Raw genomic sequence first — 27,650 nt, 5'->3', positions numbered from 1 at the left:
CATTCAATATTTTATAACTGCTTCTGTGCCACTCTATTATTTTGTTATCAAACATATTACTTATGACAAAACAAGAGAACTTATATAAACCTCACAGGGCTGGAATTATCATGAAGTATTTACGTCAAGTGGGTTTAAAAAGTTCATAAATTTAGTAGCCAACTAACCAAAATATTATGGTGGAAAAAAAGAACAACAAATAGGCTAAAGTCTCCTTCTCATTGTTCTTTTTCAAGGAAAATTTCAACTTCTTCCTCATTTTCTTAGTCTTACCTAAATAACAATGCCAACATTAGTGAGTATTGGTGCCAGCCACCATTCTAACACTCTATGAGAGTTACAGGGGTACCGAGATAAACCCCCTTCGGTGATGAGAAATTCGACTTCATGAGGAGTTTCAGAGAGTCAGGCGTAGGAAGCATGTGTGTTGAGGAAGCTCCACTTGGATTCCTCAGTCTTTAGGAGCAGCTGAGCTCCAACATCTATGCAAACGTGCAGACGACAGGAGTTGCTTCTCAAGTCCTTGTCGTTTCCTAGTTGGTAGCAGTAGCATCATGACTTCTATGATGGCAATCTACTGGGTGAGTGAAATGTTAGAATTGTTTTCATTAATTTTTCCTGTTTTTTTTTTCTTCCTGCATTGAAGGTTGAATTACATAAACACTGAGTATCCTATGTATGTTGCTCATTAGCTTTTGTCTTCAGTGTATACCGGGGAATAGCTATGAGAGCTTAGGGAAAGAGATAAATAGCCATATTACGGTCTATGAAGAGAAAATTCCTTGTAAGGTTGTATTGTGATAGCTAACCTTAACGGCAGCTGTAACCATACAACTGTAGTCATTTAAATGAAGTTTGGTATTGTTTTAGCAAAATGTCAATTTTGGAGCTCAGTTTGGAACATAGCACATTTTTACCTACCTACAGAAATTAATGGTAATTATGCTTTTGACAACCTATGAGGTTTTTTTCAGAAAAGAATTATGCTTTTATGATAGAGGGAGACTAACTCATTTAATCCTCACAACAACCCTAAGAGGTAGCAACTGTTTACTATTAAGTATTTATTTAGCACTTACCATGTCCACGCACTGTATGTGTATTAACTAAAATAGTCTTTTCAACAACTCTGGGTGTTGTCACCTCCATTTAATATTAAATATTTAGTATTAATAAACTTCATTTAATAATGAGGAAACTGAGGCATAGGGAGATTAAGTAGTTTGGCCAAACTAAAATTAAATGATGCTAGTGTGTTTTATAGAAGAGAGAGCTGTCATGAGTCTCTTTGTGCAATATTTCTAACAACACCTACCAATTATTGAGTGCTAAGCATTTTACATACAACTTCTCACTTAATTACTCCAACAACCCTGTAAAGTAGCTATTCTTACCCTAATTTTACAGATAAGGAAACTGGTGCATACAGAGGAGAAATAACTTGCCCAAAATCATATGGTTAGTTAGTGACAGAGCTGAGATTTGACTCTATGTGTATCTAAGTCAAAACCTACACTTTCGCCCAGGTCAGGGGGCTAGTACGGTACCGTCACAGATGGCGGGGAGGGAGGCATTTTTGAGCTGAACAAAAGGAAGCATGGATTTTTTTTCTTTAAAGGCCACAAATGTTTTACTATATTATACAGCTTCCAGTATAGCAAATAACAGAAATAAAGGTGAACAATATCTTAGAAATTGGTCTCTATATCCTAGCCAGTGGTACAATAACAACATAAGGAGGACAATGGGGGTTTTCTAATGCTTATTATGACTATATTTATAACATTTAAAAGTAGTTCAGACCGAGAAGAAATGCACAGCTAAATTTAGGGCTACCAAAACCCTTTCTCCTCTACCTTCTTTATAATGCAGTGTGTGTGTGTGTGTGTGTGCGCGTGCACACGCCACCGTGACTTAACGTTGTACCACAAATGGCGGGTTTGCTATTCCCTGTAAGAGCTTGCTAAGGGAAATTAGGAAATTCCTTCTCTGGAAGATTGTAAACACAGTTTTTCACCTGATAGGATGGCTAAATAGTGGTCCTTTTTGAAATTAGGTGAATTGACTGGATAATCTTTCAAGTTTCTCCTAACCCTCATATATGATGTAGGTATGCCAATAACACAACTCTTTAAAAAAAAATGTAAAGGAATGTTTGCTAAAATAATAAGAAATTTGATTCCAGATAGGAGGGTAAGTAACAATGAAAGCTTACATACTGTGTAAAATATTCTAAAGGTTCAGAATAGAATATGTTTGAAATTTCTTGAAAGACATTTTGTGCAATGGAGAAATTTTATGGTTAGAAATAATTTTATTCAAATGTACACAGTTATAACTACCATCAAATATTATAAAATATATTGAAAGAATTAACTAGAGAAGGTGCTTTACAAGAGCATGACAGTAGTAATAAGACTATGGGAGAAAATTGAGCTTATATATAAGGTTTGGACAACTTCAGGTATCCATAACTTTAACATAATAATAATAGCAAGCAGCCTTTGAGTATTTCCTATGTACCATCATGATAGCAAAATGATTTTCCTGAGTTGTCTCATTTATCCTCACCAACCCTATAAAGTTAGTATGTCAATTCCATTTACCAGGGAGGAAACGTTTTAGAGAGGTGGGTTATCTGTCCAAACTTACACAGCAAATAAGCAATTGATCTCGGTTTAAAGGTTAAACCCACATAGTCCAACTCTAGAACCCAAGCTCTTAATCACTGCACCATGCTTCCTCCAGAAGACAAAACTTGGTCCTCACCATCAAGAACAGTGGATTTTTAAGATGTTAATATGAACACAAATAGCTGAGAAGGAAAAGAAGCAAAAACTTTTGATAATATTCAAGCAGAATAACCCTTGAATCATTCTGACCTCACTTGGGTCTTTGGGGTGTTTACTCCAACTCTTGGGGATAAATGGACCTACATTATCTGTGGCTGATTTCCCCAGTTCCCTTTGGGCTCTCCTACCATTCATGGGGGATCCACAAGTCTACACAAGTAGACTTTAAAATTATGTTCACATCAGTACACATTCAAACTGTTTTGTTACTCGTGTACATGGCCATTTCAGAAATTCCTAGAATAGTCTGGTACACTAAATGTCAGTCATGATTTTCAGCTCTTAGAAACCCATTGTGTATTATTTTAGCCTCAAGTAAGACTTCAAAAATGTGGTCACTCTTGCTTACATTTTCTCTGGAAACAGAAAATACAGAATCAAAGAAAGCATTTCAAGGTACATGATCTTTTTCTGTGCTTCTCAGCTTTCTCTGCTCCTGACTGATGAGAAGAAACTATCCTACAGGCCACCATGCCAGGGTATAAGAATAAAAAGAAATGGAAATCAGTAAGATACAACAGGTACCTTATAAATATTGTCCAGCTGCCTGACCTTTGCCATCCATATCTAATGTTCTTCAAATTTTCAAGCACAGTTCACAAATAAGGAGGCCGAGGACACCAAAAAAACTTACTGAAAATATAAGCACCCAAGTGACTTTTAATATTAAAATACTTTATGAAATGACATATCGAATTATTGCATAGGATAAATTTTATTAGTCTCTGCTTTGAAAAGCTTTCAACAACAAGTCTGCTGCTAGTCCTGGGGACAGGGCCCCACTGAGAACCTTTTTTTCCAGAAGAGGAATCTGTTCCCGGACTGTGGGATGAGTCCTGAAATGTTCTAACACACTTTCCTGAATGAGATTCCACATCCAAACTTTCTGCTGCTTCTGTCGCTTGGCACTCAGCTCCCCACTGGCAAGCATTAGGTCCTGGAATTCTTTCATTTTATCCCACATTTCAGTGATGCCCTCTCCACTTCTGGCAGAAATACGAATTACCTAGGGACAGGGGATGAATCAGAACCATTTTACTTAAAATGATAGAAAACATTTTCATGAGGACTCTGATATTTGCCAATTAATTCTTACAGTCTATAGAAACAGACAAGTGACAAAACTGAGACGTTTTATTGCTGTGTCTAAGGAAATATACTGAGAAATTAGTCAAGGTAACTTACCAGGATTACCAAGCACATAGCAAAAATAAGACACTAATTCAAGGTGAAGATTTTTAGCCCAGAGATTTATTTTGACTTAGGATTGCTCGGATGCTCTTCAGAGGGATGAGGGAGGAACTGTGAGAGGGTCAGGATGAGAAGGGCCAAGCTACATGGGTTTCCCTGAGGCCTGAGAAACAGCCCCATTCCCTCTGTCAAAGTTGCCTGATTCAGCAGCTGCTAAGAGCTGAGCATCTGGCACCCGCATCTACAAGACGGCTCCAGACTAACACAGACAACGTGTGGGGGAGACTGGGAGCTGACAGTGAGATATGTCATCATCGTTCTCATTATAGTGATTACAGCTTATTCTTTAATAACAGTGTCCTCCTGCAGATATAGCTGCCCACATCAATATTATTGCATCACTTAATACAGGATTTTTCTTTTCCTTATTGAAAACAGCACCTAACAAGCATAATGGGGAGGGAAGTTATCACATCAAAAGCCTTTTCTCTCTTACTCAAACTCTAATATAGATAATCAAATCATTAATTGCTCCATAATCTTAAGGATGGTTCCTTTCAGAATGGATTTGCTATCACTTCCAAATGGCTCAAGTCAAGCATTAAGCAATCTAATCTATCACCCCACATGTAGTCTTTGACATTTAGTGGTTGAATGATTATATTTAAAATCATGACTACACACTCTGGCTTTGTCATGATTTTTTAACCTGTAATCTCACATACAAGCAAAGATTGATTATATGTCTCGCTTGGGACTTACATCCTCTCTTCTAATGTGCACAGTCCACTCGGGGTGAAAAATGCAGAATGGAATGCGAGCTAACCTTTGGTCTCCAGACTTTCGAACGCCTGCGGAGTAATTTCAGTGCGCTCACGTACTCTGCTTGTATCCTTCGAGCTGGCACAATCAAGTCTCCGTCGGATTTAGTTATAGCTACCAGATCTGCCATCTCAATTATACCTCTTTTGATGCCCTAAAGAAAAAATGAGAAGAAAGTGATTTATCAGAAACATTTAATTACAACCAGCAAAAACTGGGACACCAGTCAATGCAAAGATTTTGAAAGTCATGCACTTCATTAACTTTTTCTCAGCATCTTCCCAAGGCCTGGGTGCCAGGAATCACAACTACTCAATAGAAATTACTCAAAAGCACTGGATCTTGGGATTGCAGAAGTCATCTGTGATATCTCTGCCAAATTTAGAGACTAACATGCTGAAATACATTTAGAGTTAGAATAAATACATCATCAAGACATAACATGATTGAGTGGCAGGAGACAGTTCACACTGTCTCATGATGGATTCCGCTCCTCATGAGCTAGACTGCAGGATGCAACCTATCCATCATTAAGGTGCTTAAAGAGAAAACACACATATCACTAATGTCTGCATTTCCAGAAACAAAGTCTTTGAAGTTTTCCTTAAATGTATATAGCATTTTTTTTTCAATTTACATTTGAGGAAAAATAACCTGATGGCTAAAAATGCCTCAATTTCTTGATTTAAATTATGTTGCATAAAAACACTAGAAATCCTCAGGCCAAACCTTATTTGGAAAACGTAGATTTTTCCATCTAAGATTAAAATTTCTTTTCAAATATTTTTAGACATAACTTTCAATGATTAAATTCTAATAGTTAATGTTTCTAAATTGTCGCATCCATAGTCTGCTATCACCATTTTTAAGAATTATACCATTGAAAGCGAGGTATTGTGTAACAAAGAATTTGTTTGGTCTTTGGCAAGGTTCCTGGAAAGTGACCTCTAAATCCTTGGCATTTCCCGAAGGATAGGAGTGTCTGTCATTCACTGTGGGTGCCTGGGACCATACCTGAGTTTATGCAGTGAGATCACTCGGGGCAGGGGGAGGGTTGCGACTGACCACACCAGAAAGACCAACCATGTGATTAGAGGGCAGGGCCTTTGAGCCATGTGATATCAGCGTGACCTCTGGGGAGGGAGGGGGGCTGAAGATTGAGTTTAATTGCGTGGACAATGATTCAGTCAATTACACCTACAAACTGCAGAAGTGAAGCTCAGGTGAACTCCCTGAATTGGTGATCCATACAACGAGCTAGGAGGGAAATGCGTCCTGAGGACGTGGAAGCTTAAAAATTTGGGACCCTCCCAGACCTCTCCCTATGTGTCTCTTCATTCGGCTGGTCCGGATTTGTATCCTTTATAATAAAACTTTAAGTGTAATATAGTACTTTCCTGAGTTCTGTGAGTCATTCCAGTGAATCATCAAACCTGAGGGGTAGTGGAGGGAAACCACTCCATTTGTAGCAAGTTGGTCAGAGGCATGAGTGGCCTGGGAAGCCCCAAGCTTGCACTGGCGCCTGGAGCCAGGGCAGTCTTGTGAAGGACTGTGCCCTCAACCTGTGAAGTCTGTGCTAACTCTAGGTAGTTAATGCCAGAACTGCACTGCAGGAAGAAAGTAAGAATCCTATTTCACAATATGTAAACTATGATAGTGGGATCCCAGTTACAAACAATTATGAGGCACTTTTGAACCAACTGTACTACAAACACCCATGCAACAGTGGTGTCTTTTGGCTGGAGCATCCATGTATTCCATTCACTCTCATGTTACAGGGGAAAAATCTAAGTTGTATGATTACTGCAAGGTCACACATTCTATTACCATAAGTTGGGAAAAATAGACAGCACCTGCCTTTAACTCAGGTATTTTAGCCAATGTGAATGATGTTTCTTTCCCTATGCTAATATCGACTTAATTTACAAAAACACAACATTGGAAATGTGTACTTTCAGTGATGTATACTTTGTGTTTTTGGGGGAAAAAAATCAAAATAATTACCTGTAATTCATCTCCTCCTGCTGGTGGCAGTAGCAAAATAAACATGTCAACCATATCAGCAACAGCAAACTCTGACTGACCCACACCTGAAATTTTAAATCACAACTATATATTAAAATATTCATGGTAATTTGACTTTCTCAACTACATTGACCATCGTTTCCATTACACTTCATTCACTCACACTTACAGTCAAACACTCAACCTGATTTCACTTTAAACACCCCACCTCTGAAGAATTTATTAAATGCCATTGTCTCACCCTCTGAGCAAACCTGTCATCCTCCCCAGCTCTCTCCCTCCCTTATTTGCATTAGACTTAGTCCTTGAGGGACTGGAGAACCTCAAGACCTCATTCTCTCCTCACTCTCCCAGCTCTTTCTTGGCTTCCCTTTCACTGGTGAGCAGATAGAGCGATTCTAATCTTAGACCATGCCTGTTGATACTTTTGGCTTTCTTGCCTTCATCCTCACATCAGCCCTGCAAACCTCACCCATGGATCAACCCAACTATAAGCATTCTGGAGAACTGCTCAACTGTGTAGACAGGTGCCACTATAGGGTCATGGTCTCCAATGTCTGCTCTATCTTCCTCATGGCCTGGTAAAAGCAATGTCCCAAAACGTCCTCAAGCAGCTTCCTCCTCGTTTCTCACAGTGATTACTACAAACATTCACTCTCCCATAATCTCCCCACTTGCTGATGAGCATGGCACCTACTTCACAGGGGAAATAAAGGCAAGAACTTCCTCAGCTTCTCCCTCTCCCCCTCCACAGATGAGCAGATGCCAATCAAACTCCGCCTACTGCCTCCTCTCCAGTCTCGGTGTGAGAAGTACTGGCTGAAGGTTAAGCTCTCCTTCCTTTTCACTTCCTCTAGGCCCCTCGCTCTGCTTTATCTTTAACCTTTCCTTTGTCTACAGACTACATCACATGAATTGTGCTCAAGTCTTTCTCATCTTAAAACCAAACAAAACAAGAAAAAAACTCACAATCTCCTCCGACTATCACCATATTTCTCATTTTCTCTTTATAGCCAAGTTTCTGGAAAAAAGCAATATATGCTCACTGTCTCCACTTCACTACTTGACATCCATCTCAACACACTTAAATCTGGCATCCACATGCCCTACTCCACCAAAACGCCGCTCAAAACTCTCTCCTTCCTTGGTGTGGCAGAGACTTCTAGTTACCCAATTCAATATCCTTTCTTCCCTGTTTCCTTACCCTGATGTTATCAGGATCATCAAGGAACCAGGTGAAAGACCACATTCACCAGACCCCCTTTCAGCTGGAGATGATTCATGAGTGAAAGCAAAACTCACTAGATGGGGTTTCCAGGAAAGTTCTTTAAAGAGGGCTAACCAAGCCAGGAGGCATACCTCTTCTCCCTACCCCTTCCTTACTCCCCCTTTCTCCTTCCTTCCATGGATGTGACAGAGCTTCATCAGCCATCTTTTAACCATGGGCAACCTTGAGGATGGAAACTAAGTGCTAAGAATGGACAGCAGAGACAGCAGAAGCCTGGAACTTGGAGCGCATCATAGAACCACCAGCCTGCTCCTGCCTCCAGGCCTCTTTTATTTACAAGAAAACAAACCGCTTTCTTGTTTGAGTCACAGTTATTTCGAGTCTCTGGGACAAGCAGCCACATGCAACTTCCAGGTAAGACGCTTGGTCTTTATGGACCTTTTCTCCCTTGATTCTCCTACTACCACTCAGACAACTTTTCCTCCATCCACCCTGAAATCGTGGAGTTTCTAGTCTCCAGCCCCATCCCTCTTCACTCTCTGCCTTCACTCTCTAAGTTTCCTGGCAAACAAGAGTTCTCTCAATGGGCCAGTTCTCTCACTCCTCTGATTTTACAAATTCCCTTAGCCCCTACTTTGTTTGATTCCACTTCTTCTTCCAAAACTGAGTTCAACTGTCTTCTCTGATCCTCCAAATCTGAGTCAGGTTGTGTCACAAACATTTATCACACAGTAATATAACAGTCTGTCTCTCCACAAGAAGGTGAATTTCTTGAGATTTCCATCTCAGTATTTTCATTACAGATAATGATGTACTAGGGATATAAAGATGAAATAAAACATGGTCCTATATTCAAGAGCTACCCAACTATATTAATTTTCTCAGTGAATATTATAGACGAATGAAATGTGCTTAAACAAAACAGACATTGCATTAAAGCATTGTTTCTGTAGGTCATCCTTATGCTATTCTCTGGCACTTATAACATACAACCTTGTATAACAGTTATCAGAAACAGGGCTTGTTTTTCTTTTCTTTCAAAGGTAAGGATTATAGCCAAAATACTCCTATCTCCTAGAGAGTCTGAGATAATATCATGTATTTAATTATACCTTAAGTAAATATCTGCTGAATGAACAAAATGAAATTAGTTGTCACTCATCTTTATACAGCATTCATCATCATAGCATTTTATTGTCATGAAATGGCAAATCACACTCACCTACGGTTTCAATAAGAATGATGTCATATCCTCCCCCTTCACACAACAGAATAGCTTCATTTGTGGTCCTTGTCACACCTCCTAAAGTACCTCTAGTAGGAGACGGCCTGATGTATGCATTCATATCTCTTGATAACTCAGTCATTCGGGTTTTATCACCTAAGAGTGATCCTAAAACACACAGTTACATCTCATAAGCATAGAACACTTGTAAACGCCAATTATCAATCAGCCAACTCCTAAAGGAAGTGTTTAATGACATTTCTCCCAAAATCTCAAATTGTATTTCCTATTATTGCTCTTTCCTCCAACAGTGTATATAATCATGCCAAATTAATCTTTTTAACCTTTCAAGCCCCTCAAAACCTATAATGGCTTCCCACTGACTAGAGGTTCAAACATATATTCTTCAGCCTAGCATTGAAGGCCCTCAGAATGCAGCCCTACCTTACCTAATTTCAACTTCCACAGTCCCCAAACCAATCTTCCATTCCAGCCAGGATGGTTTCTTTACTGTCATCTTAATGTTGTGCTTATGGTTCTCACCTGGGGGTGATTTTGCCCCCAGGGGAAATCTGACAATGTCTAGAGACATTTTTACTTGTCACAACTGGGGGGTAGGGTGCTACTGGCATCTGGCAGGTAGAGGCCAAGGGTACTGCTAAGCATCCTTCAATGCACAGGAAAGCTGCCCTCAAGAAAGAATGGCATTAGTGCCAAGGCTGGGAAGCCCTGCTCTAACATAAGTTCCTTGCCTCTAGGACCATGTCTTACATATTTTGCACGCTGAATGCTTGTTCACAGGAGACAATTTAATACCTACAGAACAGAAAAAATTCATATTCCTTAACTACCTTATTTACTGCACATAAAACTTCTTTCTAAAGTAATTTTCTGCATGAAGTCAACAATCTGCCAAAGTTATACTTTAAATTATTATCCTATAGATCCTCACACACTGAACTAAACATTATGAAATTACTCTCTCATATGATTGTCTTTGCCAGTGAATCCAAAACTGTTGGTTGCAGACCCTCAGGGAGGTCTCAAAGCTGTTGCAGGGGGTCCCTGAATCCAAAGCACAGGAGTGACTGTAGGCTAAAAAGCAAATGCTTCTCAAACCTTAACGTAACACTGTTTTTCCAGTGTATATACTGTTACACTAATAAGGTAGAAATGTATAGTGACGGTGTCCTGTTTATCCTTGTGTATTTTTTTTTCAAAGTCTATATATTTTTTTTTTTACCTGAGAAAGGGACCCTCATTTCTGGTTTGAGAAAGGTTAGGAAACACATAGCTATGCAACTTTAATCAGACTATCTTATGTCACCATTTCTCCTATTATTATCTCAAGTTATTTTCTTTTGCTATTACAAGTATTTTTAGAATATTATGAAGATGGGGGAAAAAAGCCTTCTTACCTAGATAAAGATGAGGGCCACTATAAATAATTCTTTGTTCTAGTACTTACCTTTAACAAAGTTCTTAGACTGTAAATAAGACAATACATTGACATGGATTTAATCTTGAACCTTGTGAGTATAAATTTTATTTTACGGTTAACCTTTTATTACAGTGAATCAAAAACTGAATGTTCTCAGCTAAATTTATCAATGGGTGGTAATAAGAATTGTTGTCCACCTCTCTATTAACCTAAAGCCCCTGAAATATGATTATATCACAGCATTAGAATCACAGCATACGAACCAAACACTTTCACAAAGCTCCCTGTATGTTCCCCTTTACAACACACATCATAGTGTAGCAGCCTGTGTTTACTCATATGTTTCCCTCATAACCTATGAAGCGGCCAAGGCCAAGAGGACTGTGTCTTACTCACTATTATGAAACACAGTGCCTTCCGTGCACAATGTCTCACCTATAGTAGGCATTCAGATACTTGTTGAATGAATAACTGTAATGTGAGAAGCTTAAATCATAAAGAGGGGTAAGAAAAGAAAAACCTTTCCTGAGTATCTATATGGTATGCTTTATGTTTTATTTAAATGATACTTTGGGGAGCTAAATTTATTTATTTTATCTCTGATGAGCTGCAAATTAAACTTTGAGTGACTGTATGACCTCAAATCACTAAGTAATTGCTGGGCACCGTGTGCAATGTACTATGCTAAGTGCTGTAGTGGAAGTGGCAGCAAATACGTGGACCCCCTAAGAGCTTTCTTTTTAACTGAACATGTCATACAAACAGGTAACAAGCTATAAAGTGCAGGACAATTTTTTTTAAAGCTTAAGAGATGTTACAATAATATGAGGAAAGTAACAAATGAGTAAGGACCCATTTTCTGAATTGTGCAGGGGCTGATGCAGCCAGGAAAAACAACGGGAAGAGAGGCCTGGCCTTTGGGGTGATAGCCAAAGGGCTAAAATTTGCTCTTGATTACCTTCAACCTCTGGCACCTGTTCTAGTTCTCTGAGTACCCAGCCTTCTGGGCTACCCGCAAGCCGACCTCCTCTGAAGAGCCCATTGCCCCAAAGTACCTCCCCCAGCCTCCAGCTCGCCCGGCAGAACTCCCTTCCTTCAGGAGACCAAACTCAGCCAAGGTCAGAAGTCAGTTGACTGCAAATTCCCGCTAAATTGTCGCAGACAGCCTCACGAGCCCCGGCTCTGCAATTTAAAAAGCATCAGCAATACTCACCTCCACTAGTACAAGAAGAAGGGTCCACAGCCAGCACAGATAATTTGTGCCCTCTCTCAGTAAGCATTTTTCCAAAATATTCTATAAAGGTTGATTTTCCAGCACCAGGGGGCCCAGACAATCCTACGATGGAAAGAGATCATCTAATTTAAGGTAATAAATGAAATCAGCAGTATGATGAGTTCTATTAAACAAAATATTAGACTACCTTCTATTTCTCCTAATTTATTAAAACCATCATTAATGTATTTTAACATTTCCTAAAGCAGTAAGTGAAAATCCATTTATCTAGTTCCTGAGTAATAGGGATATAGGAAGGAAACAATTCTGAGCTCTGTAAGTTCACCAAAGTCACTTTTAAAAATTACAAAATGAGAGGCCGGCCAGGTGGTGCAGCGGTTAAGTGCACACGTTCCACTTCTCAGTGGCCCGGGGTTTGCCAGTTCGGACCCCGGGTGTGGACATGGCACCGCTTGGCAAAAGCCATGCTGTGGTAGGTGTACCACATATAAAGTAGAGGAAGATGGGCATGGATGTTAGCCCAGGGCCAGTCTTCCTCAGCAAAACGAGGAGGATTGGCAGCAGTTAGCTCAGGGCTAATCTTCCTCAAAAAAAAAAGTTATAAAATGTGATTTGCCTTTTACTATAACATAGATGTCTTTGGCTAGACTTCATTGCCTATGTTGGTAATGTGCTGAATTTCTATATCTGCCCACTTCTCATCATGATCAGTAATTATTCCACCTCCCCCAATTCTGTATGCTTTATCTTCCGGTTGGAAAAACAAGTCATTTCTCTAGAAATTTCTAGTGACTGAGAAAATACTCTTCTATTTATAACAGATAATTTTTTTTCATCTCATCCAGAACTCAAAGAATATAATATAAACTGAATCCTGAAAAAAATAATTAGTCTCGGCACAACTCTGGAGCCATCAGCCAGTTCTATTTCTGGCCCTGACTCTTATGAGCTGTGTCATCTTGGGCAAGTTACTTAACCGTTCTGTGCCTGAGTATACTCTGCAACAAAATGGGTATAATAGTAGCACCTGTCTCTTCAGGTTGTTGTGGGGATTAGATGAGTTAATATTTGCAATATGTTTAGAGCAGCGCATGGCATAAAGTAAGAGATATAAAAGCTTATGTTCAATAAAGTATATAACACATAAGCATTTAATTGTAACTATATTCAAAGTATATATGGTATATGGTATGCTTGGCTCCTCACACAATTTTCAGGGCAGGTCTCTGTCCTAAACATCTTTATAGGTGCTGAATAAACATTTGTTGCTTTTATTTATGATGGTGATAAAATAAGTGCAATAAAGACACGGGTTTATCTGGCCTCATAAGATCAAGAGGGAAGAACCAGAAGAGCACTGCAAATTTGTGAGTTGCTAGTTACGTGTGAGTTGCTGGTTAACTCCAGATATTTCTGGGACATTTTCTCTTCAAAGAGTCTCTAAAGCCTAAAGAGTAAACACTTTGTCATAACTGGAATTTCTCTTTGAATGTTTGCTATCTTGTCTGTCTACAAAACATAAAGATTATTAACACCCAAAGCATACTCTCAAAATGAGAGTTCCCTCACTGAGGGCAGACGAATAAGGTGTGTGAAAAATGTGGACTAGTACAAACTTCGGTTGGTGAGCTATTTCTGAAATTATCTTTAAAGCATTTATTCCCGTTACCCTAAAAACCAGGAGGTTTTAGTCCCCATATTACCAATAAACTGAGATATAAAAGTCTAATGTAATGCCAGTCAATTTGTAAGTGTATTTACTCATTCCTCAAAATTTCTGCACTTGGTCCACCATTTCAAGTTGTTTGTAGTAAGAGGGTTGGTTGGAATCACCAAGTTTGTCATCATCAAAAGCTCTCATGCCACCCAAAACTGACTTGCTTAATTCCTGCTGGTCAAACGTATCTAAATTGTTTTTAAAATGCACAATTTCAAAAATATAACAAGCTTATTTGCAATTACAGAAACAAGTCAATTGTTCAAGAAATCAAATGAATGTCTAGTATTTCTAGACAGCAAATGAACATGGTCTCTCCTTTAAAATACATTTTGGTATTGAGATGGCTGGGCTTAGAGCCAAGCCACTCCCAGAAACTCTAACAAAAAGTATCTGAAAGGAGACTTGCCTATAGAAAGACTAATGAAACACCTAACAAGTAGAACTTTGAAATGTCATAAGGATGATTATAGTTGATATAACCACAAAAACAGGGAATTCACTTTAGACTGTTAAGCAGAAGGACTTCGGAGAGAAAGGAGTAAACTAGTTAATAGTTCTTCCTATGCTTATTTCTATTCGGGGAGCCATAGCAAGATTCTTACCAAAACAGAAATCTTAAGTTTTCTTAAAACATAGAACATTGGTTCAAATGGTCATGGCATATTTTTTCAACATAACAAGACTAATATTTGCAAAGAAAAGGCATTAAAAATTCATCCCCAAAAGAAAAAAAGAATCCCTATTAGATCTCAAATTATTTAGACTTATTTTAAAAGAAGAGAGAGAATTTAGAAAAATGTGTACTGGACAGACCAAAGCAAATAAAAAAAGACTGACCTACTCGAAACGCTAGTGGTTTTCCCTTGTTTAATTGTTCCCGTTCTCTGTGGTAGACTAACACTTTCTGGAGGAGCACCTGGGCTAACTCTTTTTTCCTGCTGTGAGTTGATTCTATGAGAGTTATGCCTTCTGCTAAGCAGGCCCTTTGCCCTTGGATTAAACCAGTATAAAGTTTATCCACAAATCTTTGTTCCTTATCAGAAAATCCTTCCGTGTGCTCCTTTAAGGTTGTTTGTACACACAATTTTCTCTTTAAACCATTTGACAGCAGCATCCACTTTGTACAATGGAGTCCAAGAGAATTAAATGGCTGAGCAGGTGGCATTCCTGATCCGAGATGAGCACTCGAGTGAAAGATGAAGTGGTAAGGTCGGAAAGGGGATCTTAAAAGGCCTTTTAGGAAATGCTGGTGAGGATGTTGTAGCAGCTTGGGAATATTCATTTCGTTTGGAACTGAAGAAAACACTGGACGGTTGTGGCTCAATGTGATTTGTGACTCCCTAAAAGAAACAAAAACATATTTTTTCCAGTTCAATACACAACTAAGATACTGAAGTAGTAAAACTGCAAGTGTAGTGTTTTCCCTATGTCCTAAATACACACAATCAGAATGCTTGGTAGTACAAATGGGTGAAAGTTTCTTACCACACTTAGAAGACTCTCTCCTTGCCTACAGCTACTATTCAGAGTAACCCAAATCATGGAACCATTACTCTACTGTGAAATGCAATGTACATTACAATTTTCTTCTGAACAAAACACAAATACACAAAAAGCCCAATTAGGGTAGGAATTTTATGTCATGCTTCTTTCCTTCTGTCTATAGACCTTACATTCATCTCAACAATTTCCTTGGGTCAAATATACCCTGTTCTAAAGTTCATTCACAAGGTTAAAAAAAATATCCCTTGATGCTGGAGTTTTATTCATTCTCTACAAAAGAAATGTGACCAGTAGTGTGGGCCCGAGGCATAAGTTAGATACATGTATGTATTCACCAGACTCACTGGAACAGAGATACATGCAAAGAATGGCCCTAACATAAGCACACAAACAACAACAACAACAAGAAGCCTTTGTATGAAATGAACTACGAGGATTGTGTGGTAACTAGACTAGTATATCTCAATATACTAATACTGACCAGATGGTCAGAACTATCTGGGTGCTTATTAAAAATGTGTATTCCTAGCCCCACAAATCGGAGTCTCAGTAGGTGAGCACACTAAAGTTGGAACCACTACGGAATTAGATGGGGATCCTTTCCTTAGATTTACTGATAGGGTCCACTTCAAACTGTATCAGACAACGAAAGGCGACACGGTGCTCAGAGTCAGGAGAGTGCAGAGCTTATGAGCATGGCGGCTGAGTCTCTGCCCCTTAAGCGATAATGACCTTGGACAAGTTACTTAACCACTCTGTTCCTCCACTTTCTCTTAGGTAAGAGAATAGGATGGCTGTGAGAATGAAATGAGTTAATTCATATAAAAAGCTTGGAACAGTGCCTAGCACAGAGTAAGAGCTCAATAAACATTAGCTCTTATTATTATACTAATTTATAAAACTTTAGTAAAAATTAGGTCACAGACTTAGCTTTCAGAGGCAAACTAAAATTTACAGACAAATGATACACACAGCCTTGACAGAAAACCAAGTTTGGGATTATGATTATTGGAAAACTTTGGTCTTCAAGTACCTCATAGCACAACGAAATAAATTACTTTATTGCTCCAAAGTACCACTTTAAATTGTACTTCAAGGCCAACCAGCATGAAATTAATTTTAGCTAAATAACGTTCTATTAGAAAAAGAAATACTTTAAGATTTTTTTACTGTTAGAACTATAACTGCTCACCATTTTTCTATTTTGAGGGGAGGGGAACATTATGATTTCTATTTGTACAAAATTAATCTTATTCTAAAAGGACAACTAATAAAAAACGTATAAAAAAAGTTTCTAAAAAACAATTTAAAAACATCCACTACCACCCTTCACACAAACACACAAAAAGATGTTTAAAGAAAAAAATTAAGAGGGGATCTATTTTGGAAGCTCTCTTTCAATACTACCTTTCAACACTCAATACCACCACCACTACCAGCAGACTGGAAGCTCAGAGGCAAGAACTGTATTTTCACTCAAATACCATTTTCTGAGCATGTACCACTTTCCAGTCCCATGCTAGGTTATAAGAGTAAGAATAACAGTGATGATAATGTTACTGATGGTAATGACAATGATATTTTATTATGTTCTAGTAATTACACTATAACCTTCTGTATTAGTTTCCTAGGGCTGCTTAACAAATTACCACAAACTTCGTGGCTTAAAAGAACAAGAATTTGTTCTCCCACAGTTCTGGAGGCTGGAAGTCAGAAATCCAAGTGTTAGCAGGGCTGCGCTCCCTCTGAAGGTTCTAGGGGAGTCTTCCCTGCCCCTCCCAGCTTCTCGAAGCTCCAGGTGTGCCTTGGCTCAGTTACATAACTCCAATCTCTGCCTCCCTCTTCACAGGGCCCTCTCTTCTCTGTGTGTCTCTCCTATGTGTGGACATTTCTCACTGAACTGGGCCCACTCAGATAATCCAAGATGATCTTATCTCAAGATCTTTAACTTAAGGGCCAGCTGGGTGGTGCAGTGGTTAAGTGCACACATTCTGCTTTGGCGGCCCGGGGTTTGCCGGTTCGGATCCTAGGTACAGACATGGCACTGCTTGGCAAGCCATACTGTGGCAGGCATCCCACATATAAAGTAGAGGAAGATGGGCACGGATATTAACTCAGGGCCAGTCTTCCTCAGCAAAAAGAGGAGGATTGGCAGCAGATGTTAGCTCAGGGCTAGTCTTCCTCAAAATAAAAATATTTTTTAAAAAATGACCCTTAATTACATCTGCAAAGACCTTTTTTCCAAATAAAGTCACATTCAACAATTCCAAGGATTAGGACACAGACATACCTTTTTGGGGGCCACCATTCAACCCACTACACCTTCTTAGGTGGACTGCCTCATTTTCTTATCCTAAGTGACATAATTGCAGCACTTTAAGGGCTCACAGAATAATAAACACCACATCCAAAGAAAGAACAAAATGCAGTGGGAATGAACAAAATTACAGAAACTAACTCTGCTTGGGGAGCAGAAGGTTCAAGTCATGCAGGAGTCAGTGTCAGGGATGGGTCCAAAAGGATAAAAAAACAGCAGAAGGATGAGGCGGGCTTTCCAGGCTGAGGACCTAAATGTGGAGTCAGAGATGGAAGCTGGTCTCTTCCCTACCATACCAGAGAAGATGGAGAAATTCAGTGAGGCAGACACCTGGTGCATACATGGAACCAGTGATAGGATGTGAGACTGGACCAGAATGTGAATTGAGGCCAAGGAACTAGATTGTGTCTTGTTGGCAGTGAAGAAACCACAGGAATTATGGAGGTGAGTGACATAATCAACTTTGGTTTGTAGGAGATAACACCAGGAGCAGTGGCGAGAAGTCAAGATTGATTAAACTCTGAAAACACGGAGCCAAGTTTAGGAAACCCCAGCAAAGACTCAAAGGAGATGATGAGGACCTGGACTTAGGCAAGACATCAAGGAACAGAAAAGAGAAGCCAGATTCAAGATTTTCTTGTCCACATTAGAATCCTTAAAGCTTGCCATGGAGGCTGGCACACTGTAATTGTTCCAAAAAAAAAAAAAAAATGCTGCTGATCTTAACTTGTTTCATTTCCCACTTGCCTGTCACTCCAGAGTTTATAAACCAATTTAAAATACTTTATTTCACTTTATTTTCTCGGACAATTCTATGAGGACAGTTAGTTACTATTATTCTCATTTAAGAAGGGGAAACCAAGAGCGAGTTAGGTGACTATGGTCACAGATAGTGGCAGGGCCAGGACTCAAACCCAGGTCTCTTGACTCTCTGTGGCATTTTTTTCTTAATAAATTATTTTAGAATAAAAGAGAAGTCCTTTGGCTAAAAGGGAAATAGGTATTAGTAACTCTGCCCCTCCCAAAGTAAGAAAGAAGCATTTTCAGTGTGCAATGAGGGCGGCGGCAGCAGGAGGAGCCAAAGAACAGAGAAAGAGGAAATGTTAACTAGGATACAGAACATTTTTATTACGAAACCCAGTCCTGTTCTCCTGTAGGGGAGATGTCGTCATATGCAGTCTACAAAAAAATTACAACTATTTAAAGGGTGCCCTTTAATTAACAAGTCTTACCATGACTACCTCTTGTTACCCAACAAAGCCATGTTCAAAAAAGAGCAAATTAATATACTGAGAGAGAGAGAGAAACAAGACTATAAAGCATTCATTCAATATTTGAGCATTTACCATGTGTCTTGCAATAGTCTAGAACTTGGGATACCAAAACAAAATAGAACAAAAGTTCTTGCCCTCATGAGGCTAACATCACAGTAAGGGAAGACAGACAACAGACATATAAATAAGGAAGCCAGTGTGGCTGGACCTGAGTAAGCAAGAGGGAAGGAAGAAAGGGCACCAAGGGAGTGAGGTATACAGAGTGGTTATATACCCCCAAACAGGACGTTTCACATATGATTGAAATGTCGCTCCCACAATAGTCACAAGATTGCCCTGTCAGCACAGCGCTTGATGGACACAGCAGGTAGTGGGTCTGCTATCTCAGAGGGCGTAGCAGGAGGCAAGCCTATTGTCTCGAGCTGGGTGGTCACAGGTGAGCACAGTAATCAGTTCCTAGCCTAAGGAAAGATGCTTAATCCTTAAGGGAATGCCAACGTTAGGAGGGGGAGGGAAGTTGCACCTTTATCTTAAGGGCCTTTGTTCTTGCCATAGGGAATCTCTAAAGCAAATATACAATGCATGCTCAATGGCCGAGGTCAGGCCCTATTGGAAAGACAAGGTCAGGCCGAATTAGGTTTACACCAAATGGCTTCCTCATATTCTCCAATATATTCTATTGCTTGCCATTTTTATTTGTCAACAGCAAAGACGGAATTACCCTTTAATGAGCTGGGGAAGACTGTGGGAGGCAAGTTTGATGTAAGATCAGGCATTCAGCTTCAGATACATTACATTTAAAATGCCTACTAAATATCCAGGTGGGATCCTGAGTAGGCAGTTGCATTTACCAGTCTCAGGAAGAGGTCAGAGCTGAGATGTAAATTTGAGAATCATCAGTGTTTAGGTGTCATTTAAATCCATGAGACTAAAAAGATTACCAAAAGAGTGACTGGAGATAAAGAGGAGGTGTGACACCACATTTCATAAAATTTATCCACACACACTGAAGGAACACATATGTCAAAGTGTTAACTTTGTCTACAGATGAGTGGTATTATGGTGCTTACATGTTGTTTTTTGGCTGATCATCTTTTTCTGATTTTTTAAAGGAGGCATATGTTACTGTGGTAGGCAGAAAAACGGTGCCCCAAAGATGTCCACGTCCTAATTTCTGGAACCTGTGAATGTGTTATAAGGCTAAGGGAATTAAAGTTGTAGATGGAATTAAGGTTGCTAATCAGCTGATTTTAAGATAAAAAGATTATCCTGAATTATCTAGGGGGGCCCAATGTTATCACCAAGGTCCTTTCAAAAGGAAGAGAGGGGTAGAAGAGCTGAGCAGAGTGATGTCATGTGAGGAGGACTCAACCCACCCTTGCCAGCTTTGAAGACTGGAGTAATAAGGGTCGAGAGCCATGGAATGCAGGCAGCCTGCAGGAGAAAAGGCTAGGAAACGGATTCTCCCCTAAGGCCTCTAGGAGTGCTACATGATGAGGATCATCAAGGCTGCCCCAGGGAGAAGCCCAAGGAATCCTGCCCTACATACTGATCTATGGCATCCTCTGGGAAGCACAGCACATCCTGACTTAATCCGATCTGATTCTTTTTTCTTTTTTTTTTGACGAAAATCATCCCTGAGCTAACTACCACCAATCCTCCTCTTTTTGCTGAGGAAGCCTGGCCCTGAGCTCACATCCATGCCCATCTTCCTCTACTTTATACGCAGGACGCATACAACAGCATGGCTTGCCAAGCAGTGCCATGTCTGTACCCGGGATCCGAACCTGCGAACCCTGGGCTGCTGAGAAGAGAAGCAGAAAGTGTGAACTTAACAGCTGCGCCACCGGGCTGGCCCCGATCTGATTCTTATCTAAAGTTACAGGACCACCCACTAACCAGACCCCACCTGCACTGATACCATTTTAATGATTTTTTTCAGGATCTTTCCTTTGTCTTGTAAAGAAATCACTCACATACCTATGCCTTATAAATTTAGCTCTAACCCTCAACACATTACAGCTCTTTTCTGCCCATGGGTCCTGGCCCCATTTTACTCCATGCTATTCTCTGAATAAAGGAGCACTACTGCCAGACGTTAAGAGTCCAAGAAATCTTTCTTTTGACTCCTTGGCTCGCTGAGCCTGCATCACTACTGATGCCTTGATTTTATCCCAGTGAGACCCATGTCAGAGACTTCTGATCTTACGAACTGTAGGATAATAAATTTGTGTTGTTTTAAACCATTGAGTTTGTGGCAGTTTGTTATAGCAGCAAAAGAAAGCTAATGCAGTGGCGGTGGTAACAAAGAAACAAGAAACCATACACAAAAATTTTTTAAGATGAAATTTAGAATTTTCCTAATTTTAATGAGAATTGTCAAATAACTATTCATGATTTAATTTTTATCTTTGCCATAACCTGTAACTTGCTTCCTTCTGCATTTGGATTTCTTCATAATATGAGAATCAAACAGGATGAGTCCTTAATTTAACCAGTTATTGTGATCATCAGCATTACATTCAATGTATACTTAAATGTCAGTTTCTAAATTAGACATAAAATTTGCATATATACTCAAAAACCTAGTAAAAAGAATTATATGCAAGGTGAAAAAAGTGATAATCGTGTTTTAGCTATACTTGTATGCACAGAGATTCTATCAGAATCACGTTAAGATTTGAAGTTCAGTAGTACTCTGAAATAATGGGATGTACATGAGGTAGTAACTATTTTTGAGCATGGCAGATTTTTTTAAAACTATCTAGATGCTATAATAAAAATTAAGTGTCCAGAATGCATATCTTCCACTTTTTTGCCTGACAAACTCAGTTCAAACATCACCTCTTTTAAGACACATCTTCCCCCACTTTTCCCAGGCAGTCAACTGTTCTCTGTGCTCCACAGCCTTCTGTTCACATCTCAGGTAGAGTATTTGTCATCTTGTTTTCTAAGTTATCTATTTATAAACCCCTCCTCACCAATTCTCATCCCTCAGCTGACAATCCTCCCAAAGGACAATATCTTACTATTCCTCAGAATCTAGCACAGTGCTTGGTACAGTAATCTGTTAATAATTTTTTTTAAGGTTCACGAGTAGATGCTCTATCCACTTTTTGTTGATTTACTATACTATAAAGAAACATTTGAGTAACAATCTTAACCTGTGTGATCTGAGAATTTTTTAGCAAAAACATTCTATCTTCTAAGTTTCCTGTGTTGAATCAAGGCAAAATCTAACTGATCTTCCAAAATAGAAAGATAAGTTTGTAAGGAATCAAAACCCAGTAACAAGAGCTTTACTAGATGAAAATATGTCCACCTAGAATAATGCAAGCAATAACATTCCCTAAATAAACGAGATGGATAAAAATTGTCTAATAATTAGTATATAGATTGCTCTAACATTTAAAATAGTGATATCTTACCACAATTGAATTGCAGTCTTTCTCAGAAGATCCATGCCAACTATCTGACAAGCTTATGGTTTGTATTGCAGGGTTTATCACAATTTGGGATTGTGAAGTTCTCTGCCCTCTGAGGCCAATACAAATCTTAAAAGGTTTTTAAGTGAAAAGAAAGAACCAGGAAAGGATGATACCATTTTACTCCATTTTTTTGCTAAAACCAAAAAAGCTATCCAGATGTATATAATTCTAGGTTTTTACGCCTTCAAACCTCCCTGTGGGTGGATTTTCGTGGTACCCCTAAAACCTGGGGCCCATCTGAACGGCAGAGCAATAGCTGCCACCTTTTATTGAATATTTATTACGTGTGAGATATTGTGCCTGCATTTCCTCGGCTAAGCCTCCCAACAGGAGACAAGATTCCATTTTACAGGTGAGGCTCAGTAAGGTGAGGCTGATTGACCAAGGCCTCAGAACGAGGGGCAGAACTTGGGAAAAACTATGGATTTCATAAATCCAGATCTATATGGTGTCAACTTTAGATTGTTGTATAAAAAGAGGAGTGATGTCATGTCACATCAAGGGAACACCAAATAACCCTTTACATTTGAATATGGCAGGCTGCTTATCTTCATTTTCTTTCTTTGTTTTTTTGCTTAGGCCAAAATGAAAAATTAGTTTACATTTTCTATGCGAACCTTATCAGGAGATCCCAATAATGTATTAGGTGACAGAACAGACCAAATTTCTAAAATATTTAAATTTTTCACTCCACAGAGAATAAGTCACACCCGACAACTACATGCATAACATATTTAAACCCATTAATTTAACCAATCAACCAGATTTTAAAGGAGTCCATAAAATTTTTAAAAGCCAATATAACTCAGCAACTTTCCACCTTTATGTTTTTGTCACAGGCAGAACAGACTAGGTGTCCTAGAGTGGCAAAATCACGGAGGCAGGAAGGACTTCCCACCGGCTCGTGTATCTAAGCATCTTTTCCTGCTTTCTTATGGAAAGAAATCAAAGAATTTGGCCAATAATCAAATCAAACTGTTTCAGTGAATTTTCATGATTCCTGAGAGTATGGTTTCATCCTACAATTTTAAGCTGAGCTTACCAAAGTACAAGAGAAATTCTGCAGCATTTACAACATTCAATAAGATAACTCAGCACTGCCATTCCTAATAAATCAGAATGTCAATTTATGAATATATAATGAAAATCAGGTGGGCAGAAATCCTGAAATGGGTTGGTAAGTGCACTGCTCCCCTGCAAGGTTCACATGGAGAGCAGCATTTTAAGACTCACATTTGTTGTCCTCCATAATATCTTTAATATCCATTCCCTCCTCTCCACCCTCATTCCCCCATTTCTCTACTATCATGGCTTTCAAGCTTTGATCCACAGGAAGAAATACACTCACATCAGGCATATAACTGAAACAAAAATTTCACAAAACATTACTTACCTCCGTTACACGCGATACACTCTGTGTATCTAATGTAGATTGCAACCTACCAATGGGCACAACCTTAAGTTTGAAAAACCCTAAACCACTATAGCCATCTCTGTGACCATTATTAATTCATCTCCAGATTGCCACTTATCCTCATAAAATGTAAATCTGACTATAATACTCCTCTGCTTAAAATAGTTAAAGTTCCCTCTGCCTTATCTGTAAAAAAAAAAAAAAAAGTTTTTCTGTGATTCAGCCATTCATTCATTCAGCAATTATTTATTGAGAACCTACTACTTGCTAGGCACTATGCTAGGCCTTGGAGTACATTGGTATATGGGTCCAACATGGCTCCTAACATCATGAAGTTGACAATCTAGCTAAGACAGTCATCACATATATATTTCATACTCATTATGAGTGCTCTTATCCACCTCTCCAACTTAATTCAGTCCCCTCCTCCACTTTTACCACATTGCTGTAACTATTCTGATTTGCACACAGGTCCCAGAAAAAGCCACACTCTCCATCCATTTTGGCCATTGTCTATATGTTTCTTCTGATTGGAATGCCCTTCTCTCCTTAATCATCTCACAAATCCTCCTCAGCCTTCAAGAATCAACTGAAGTGTCTCCTCCTCTATAATCAGTTCCCCGGCCTCCTTTCCACATCCCTTCATTTGTCACTCTTATGTCTTGTCATCAGGTACTGGTCACATGCCTCTATTATAGTGCTGATCCCATTGTTTTGTGATCATTTTTTAAGATGTCAGTCTTCCTAGACTGTGAGTTATCTTTGTATCTACCGCATAGTTAAATGCTCACAGGATAAATGAATGAGTGCTATAATTTTGCATGGATCAATAACTCCATTATGCTGATTACTCAGTTAATCAATGTTTGAAAACATACATTTTTCTAGATTTTACAGTAAATATATATATCTTAAGGACTTTCTTTTTAAAGTCTGATTTCAATATATGGATGTTTTCCTTCATTAAAAATTTGCTCAGCAGCAGTTAGTCTGACTTGGGATATTTGTCTTGAAATTGATCCAATGAATATTCTCAATTTCAATAACGACTCCGGCAAGAAAAATCGTACAGGATTTCCAAAATCAATACATTAGGTCAGTGTCTGCGGTGCAGCACAGTTCATACAGGCAATGCAGTGTTACACCATGTGTTTCCATTTCTCAATGCTAATCACTTTTGATTTGAAGATAAGCTGTCAGATGCTATTAATCTGTTTACCATCTCCCACTACCCCACAGAAGGCTTTACTTTCTCCTTTTCAAATAATTTCAGGAAATTTTAGTGGAGCAGAATGACTTTTTAAACAAGCAACTTTTAAATAGGTCATTGTTTTATAAGAGTAATACAGAACACATACTGAATCCATGCAGGGAATATTCTAAAGTTCTCTGTCCACTTTACCTTTTATCACTTTTCCACTTAAGACTCCGATTTCCCAATTTCTACTTTTAGGTTTCAATCTGCTTGGGAAGTCTCTATTTTTCTAAATTCCGTCACCATTAAACATTTTGATTTCTTTCCACATCTACCACTCTAGTTCAAATCTGAACTAGTGTTGGAGAGTTCTGAGACTAGCTCAAGGACCTGGGCAATCTCTAGTACTCTCCATATGAAAATATTAAGACCTACACATCAGGGTCATACTGAGTATAAAACAGACTGCATGAGACAGCCTAGCAGAGTCCTGGCATCAAGCACCATGTGCTAATTAACTATAAGGAAACTTCTTTTCTCTCTTTCCCCCTCTGCAGTCCTCCATCTTGGACTTCAAAGCAAGACTCATGTTGAACTGAGAATGTGATCTCCTTACTACCCACCTGGAATTCCTGCAATAGTTCCCCACACCCTAGGACAACAGTTCTCAAAGTGTGGTCCCCAGAGAAGCAACAGCAGCTTCAACTGAGAATTAAAGAGAGAAAAATGGACATTCTCGGGGGCGCCACCACAGACCTGCTGAATCAGAAACTCTGAAGGTGGGGGCCAGCAATCTCTTTTCATGAGCCTTCCACGGGATCCTGATGTATACTCAAGTTTGAGAATCACTGCCCTAGGGTAAAGTCCAGTCTGGCGTTGTAGGGTTTCCCAAACCAGTTTTCTTCCATTTACTGCACTTGCCTTCTCAGAGCTCTTCTAAGGAGAGTTTACTCATTATCTTCCAAAACTGCCACTTACTTCCCCAACTGAGATTTTACTCACCTGTCATATCCTTCCTTCTCTATGACACCTCTCCCAACCACTCGGCTTAAATGCCAATGTTTCCTAACACAGTTTCCAGGAATTTTTTCCTCCTTTAATTTCAATTATTTCTGAATACTCAGGTGGTAATCTGCAGAGGTCACAAACTGGCTGTTCCTGCCCACGGAGGGCGTGTGAGTGCGTAACTGAATAGGTTGCCAATAACATGAAAAATCAAGAAAAATCACATAAAAATATAGATTTTGGATTTGTGTGGAGAAAATCAGATCTGTGTATGAGGGACCCACATTTCAACATGGCAACAATCGTTTGAGGCGCAAACATTTCAAGCACTGGCCAGCACTTTCCATGCCAAATACAGGCTTTCTTTAGACATCTTCAAATAACTCAAACTGACTTACCATTCTTACGGTTATGGAACTTTTCACCTTTGTTTTTTGTCTCTCCTAATAGAATATGGCCCATAAAAGAACTGACCTATTCCTGTCTTTTTTTTTTTAATTCCTATTAGCTTTAACACAAAACAATATGTTTACTATATAAAAGAATATTTTCCACGTTGTGGACGACCGACTCCAAGATGATTAAGAATCTGCAAAGGCCTTTTGGAAACGTTTTTCTACCAAGTTGGGAAAACTATAGCAGTCTGTTTTTTGTCTATTTTCCAAAGTGTCTGTATTAGGGCAGAACTCTTAAGAAAAGTAATAAAATAAGAAATTTTATCATATCATTTTGGCTTAGGTTGCCTTTCAATTTCTAAAGAGAAATACGAATTATTTGAATACACTACGTCTGCTGGAGGAGACCTAACCCGGGCCCGGCACAGATTTGACAGAACCTAGATAACTGTTTGTGACTTTCAGTTTGAACCCGATTTTATATCCTGGATTTTATCCCATAAAAGAAGAGTTTTAATTTCACTCTCGGCAGTAGTTACACTGGACCTTTCTCCAACCCATTCTCTGGTTAACCATTGGCCAGGTTTGGCAGCAGCAAGGAACGAACAGCCTTACCAAAACCTCCTTCCTGTGGCACAACGGTAAGGTCACAAACGTGCCCAAAATGATGAAAAAATTTTAACACTGAACAGAGCGTTTCTTTTTTAAGGAAAAAACAACAAATCTTCTGTTTGAACCCATTTTGCTGACGTCTGCCTGTCCACACACATCCCGCACCCCCAATATCATCCAATTCAGCAAGTCTCCCTTTCCTTCCCCGACCCCAAAGCCTCCAGGGGGCGCCCCCGACGCCGGGGTGGGGAGCCCAGCGAGGGCTCTGGACGCCGCGCGCAACCCCCGCCCCATACTCACTCACCCAGGCCTCCGGAAGTGCGGTCCCGCCCCGCCCCTTCCGCCGCTCTGGCTTCGCCCCGCCCCGCGCTGGCCGCGGCGCGCAGGCGCAGTGCCGGCTGCTGGGAGCCTGGGGCCTGGGGAGCGGCGGGAGGCCGGGGGCGACGCGGGGCGGGGCCAGGGTCCCGGCGGACGTGGCCGCGGGCTTGTGGGGTGTGGCGGCCGGCGCTCGAGGATGGGGTCTTGCGGTGTTGAGCGGAGTCGGGAAGTCGGCGGAGCGTGGGCAGCTGCTGGGGAAGGGAAGCGGGGAGGATGCTTTACAGCTTTGCGGGTAGCTTTTGCTTTTCTCCAGGTCCAGGCTGCATCTTTCGACTCCTGGCTCGAGGGTAACGTTCGTCCCCTCCCGGCCTTGGTGCTTCTCGAAGCCCGG

The 27,650-nt window shown here is 39.8% G+C and overlaps 1 protein-coding gene and 1 long non-coding RNA gene across 5 annotated transcripts in view; one reads left to right on the top strand and one right to left on the bottom strand.

The window, feature by feature from the left end:
* Nucleotides 1-27,235, top strand: part of LOC123284521 (uncharacterized) — a 69,531-nt gene extending 42,296 nt beyond the window's left edge. For all 4 annotated transcript variants that reach the window (XR_011501940.1, XR_011501941.1, XR_011501939.1 and 1 more), the window contains 2 exons: nucleotides 8,308-8,532; nucleotides 25,487-27,235. This is a non-coding gene — a long non-coding RNA (uncharacterized lncRNA). The remainder of the gene's footprint in view (nucleotides 1-8,307; nucleotides 8,533-25,486) is intronic.
* MMAA (metabolism of cobalamin associated A) lies at nucleotides 1,615-27,306 on the bottom strand. The gene is made up of 7 exons (XM_044767177.2): nucleotides 27,246-27,306; nucleotides 14,576-15,078; nucleotides 11,998-12,120; nucleotides 9,341-9,511; nucleotides 6,870-6,955; nucleotides 4,870-5,019; nucleotides 1,615-3,858 (listed from the first exon to the last, which is right to left on the bottom strand). The coding sequence occupies exons 2-7, from the start codon at nucleotides 15,018-15,020 to the stop codon at nucleotides 3,571-3,573; spliced, it is 1,263 nt and encodes a 420-aa protein (XP_044623112.2). The 5' UTR covers nucleotides 15,021-15,078; nucleotides 27,246-27,306; the 3' UTR covers nucleotides 1,615-3,570.
* Between the last annotated feature and the right edge of the window lie 344 nt (nucleotides 27,307-27,650).

The sequence above is a fragment of the Equus asinus genome, chromosome 3 (genome assembly GCF_041296235.1).
Source record: "Equus asinus isolate D_3611 breed Donkey chromosome 3, EquAss-T2T_v2, whole genome shotgun sequence".
NCBI lineage: Eukaryota > Metazoa > Chordata > Mammalia > Perissodactyla > Equidae > Equus > Equus asinus.
Note: the sequence above shows the minus strand (reverse complement) of the source record. Positions and strands in the feature narration are given on the sequence as shown.

Bases quoted from the DNA above. Each gene is read 5' to 3' on its own strand.
- MMAA (XM_044767177.2), bottom strand. From the start codon at position 15,020: ATGAATATTCCCAAGCTGCTACAACATCCTCACCAGCATTTCCTAAAA. The intron at 9,512-11,997 runs GTGAGTATTGCT...TGTGTGTTTTAG, and splicing joins TTCTTCTTGTACTAGTGGAG to GATCACTCTTAGGTGATAAA. The intron at 6,956-9,340 runs GTGAGTGTGATT...TTAAAATTTCAG, and splicing joins CATTCTTATTGAAACCGTAG to GTGTGGGTCAGTCAGAGTTT.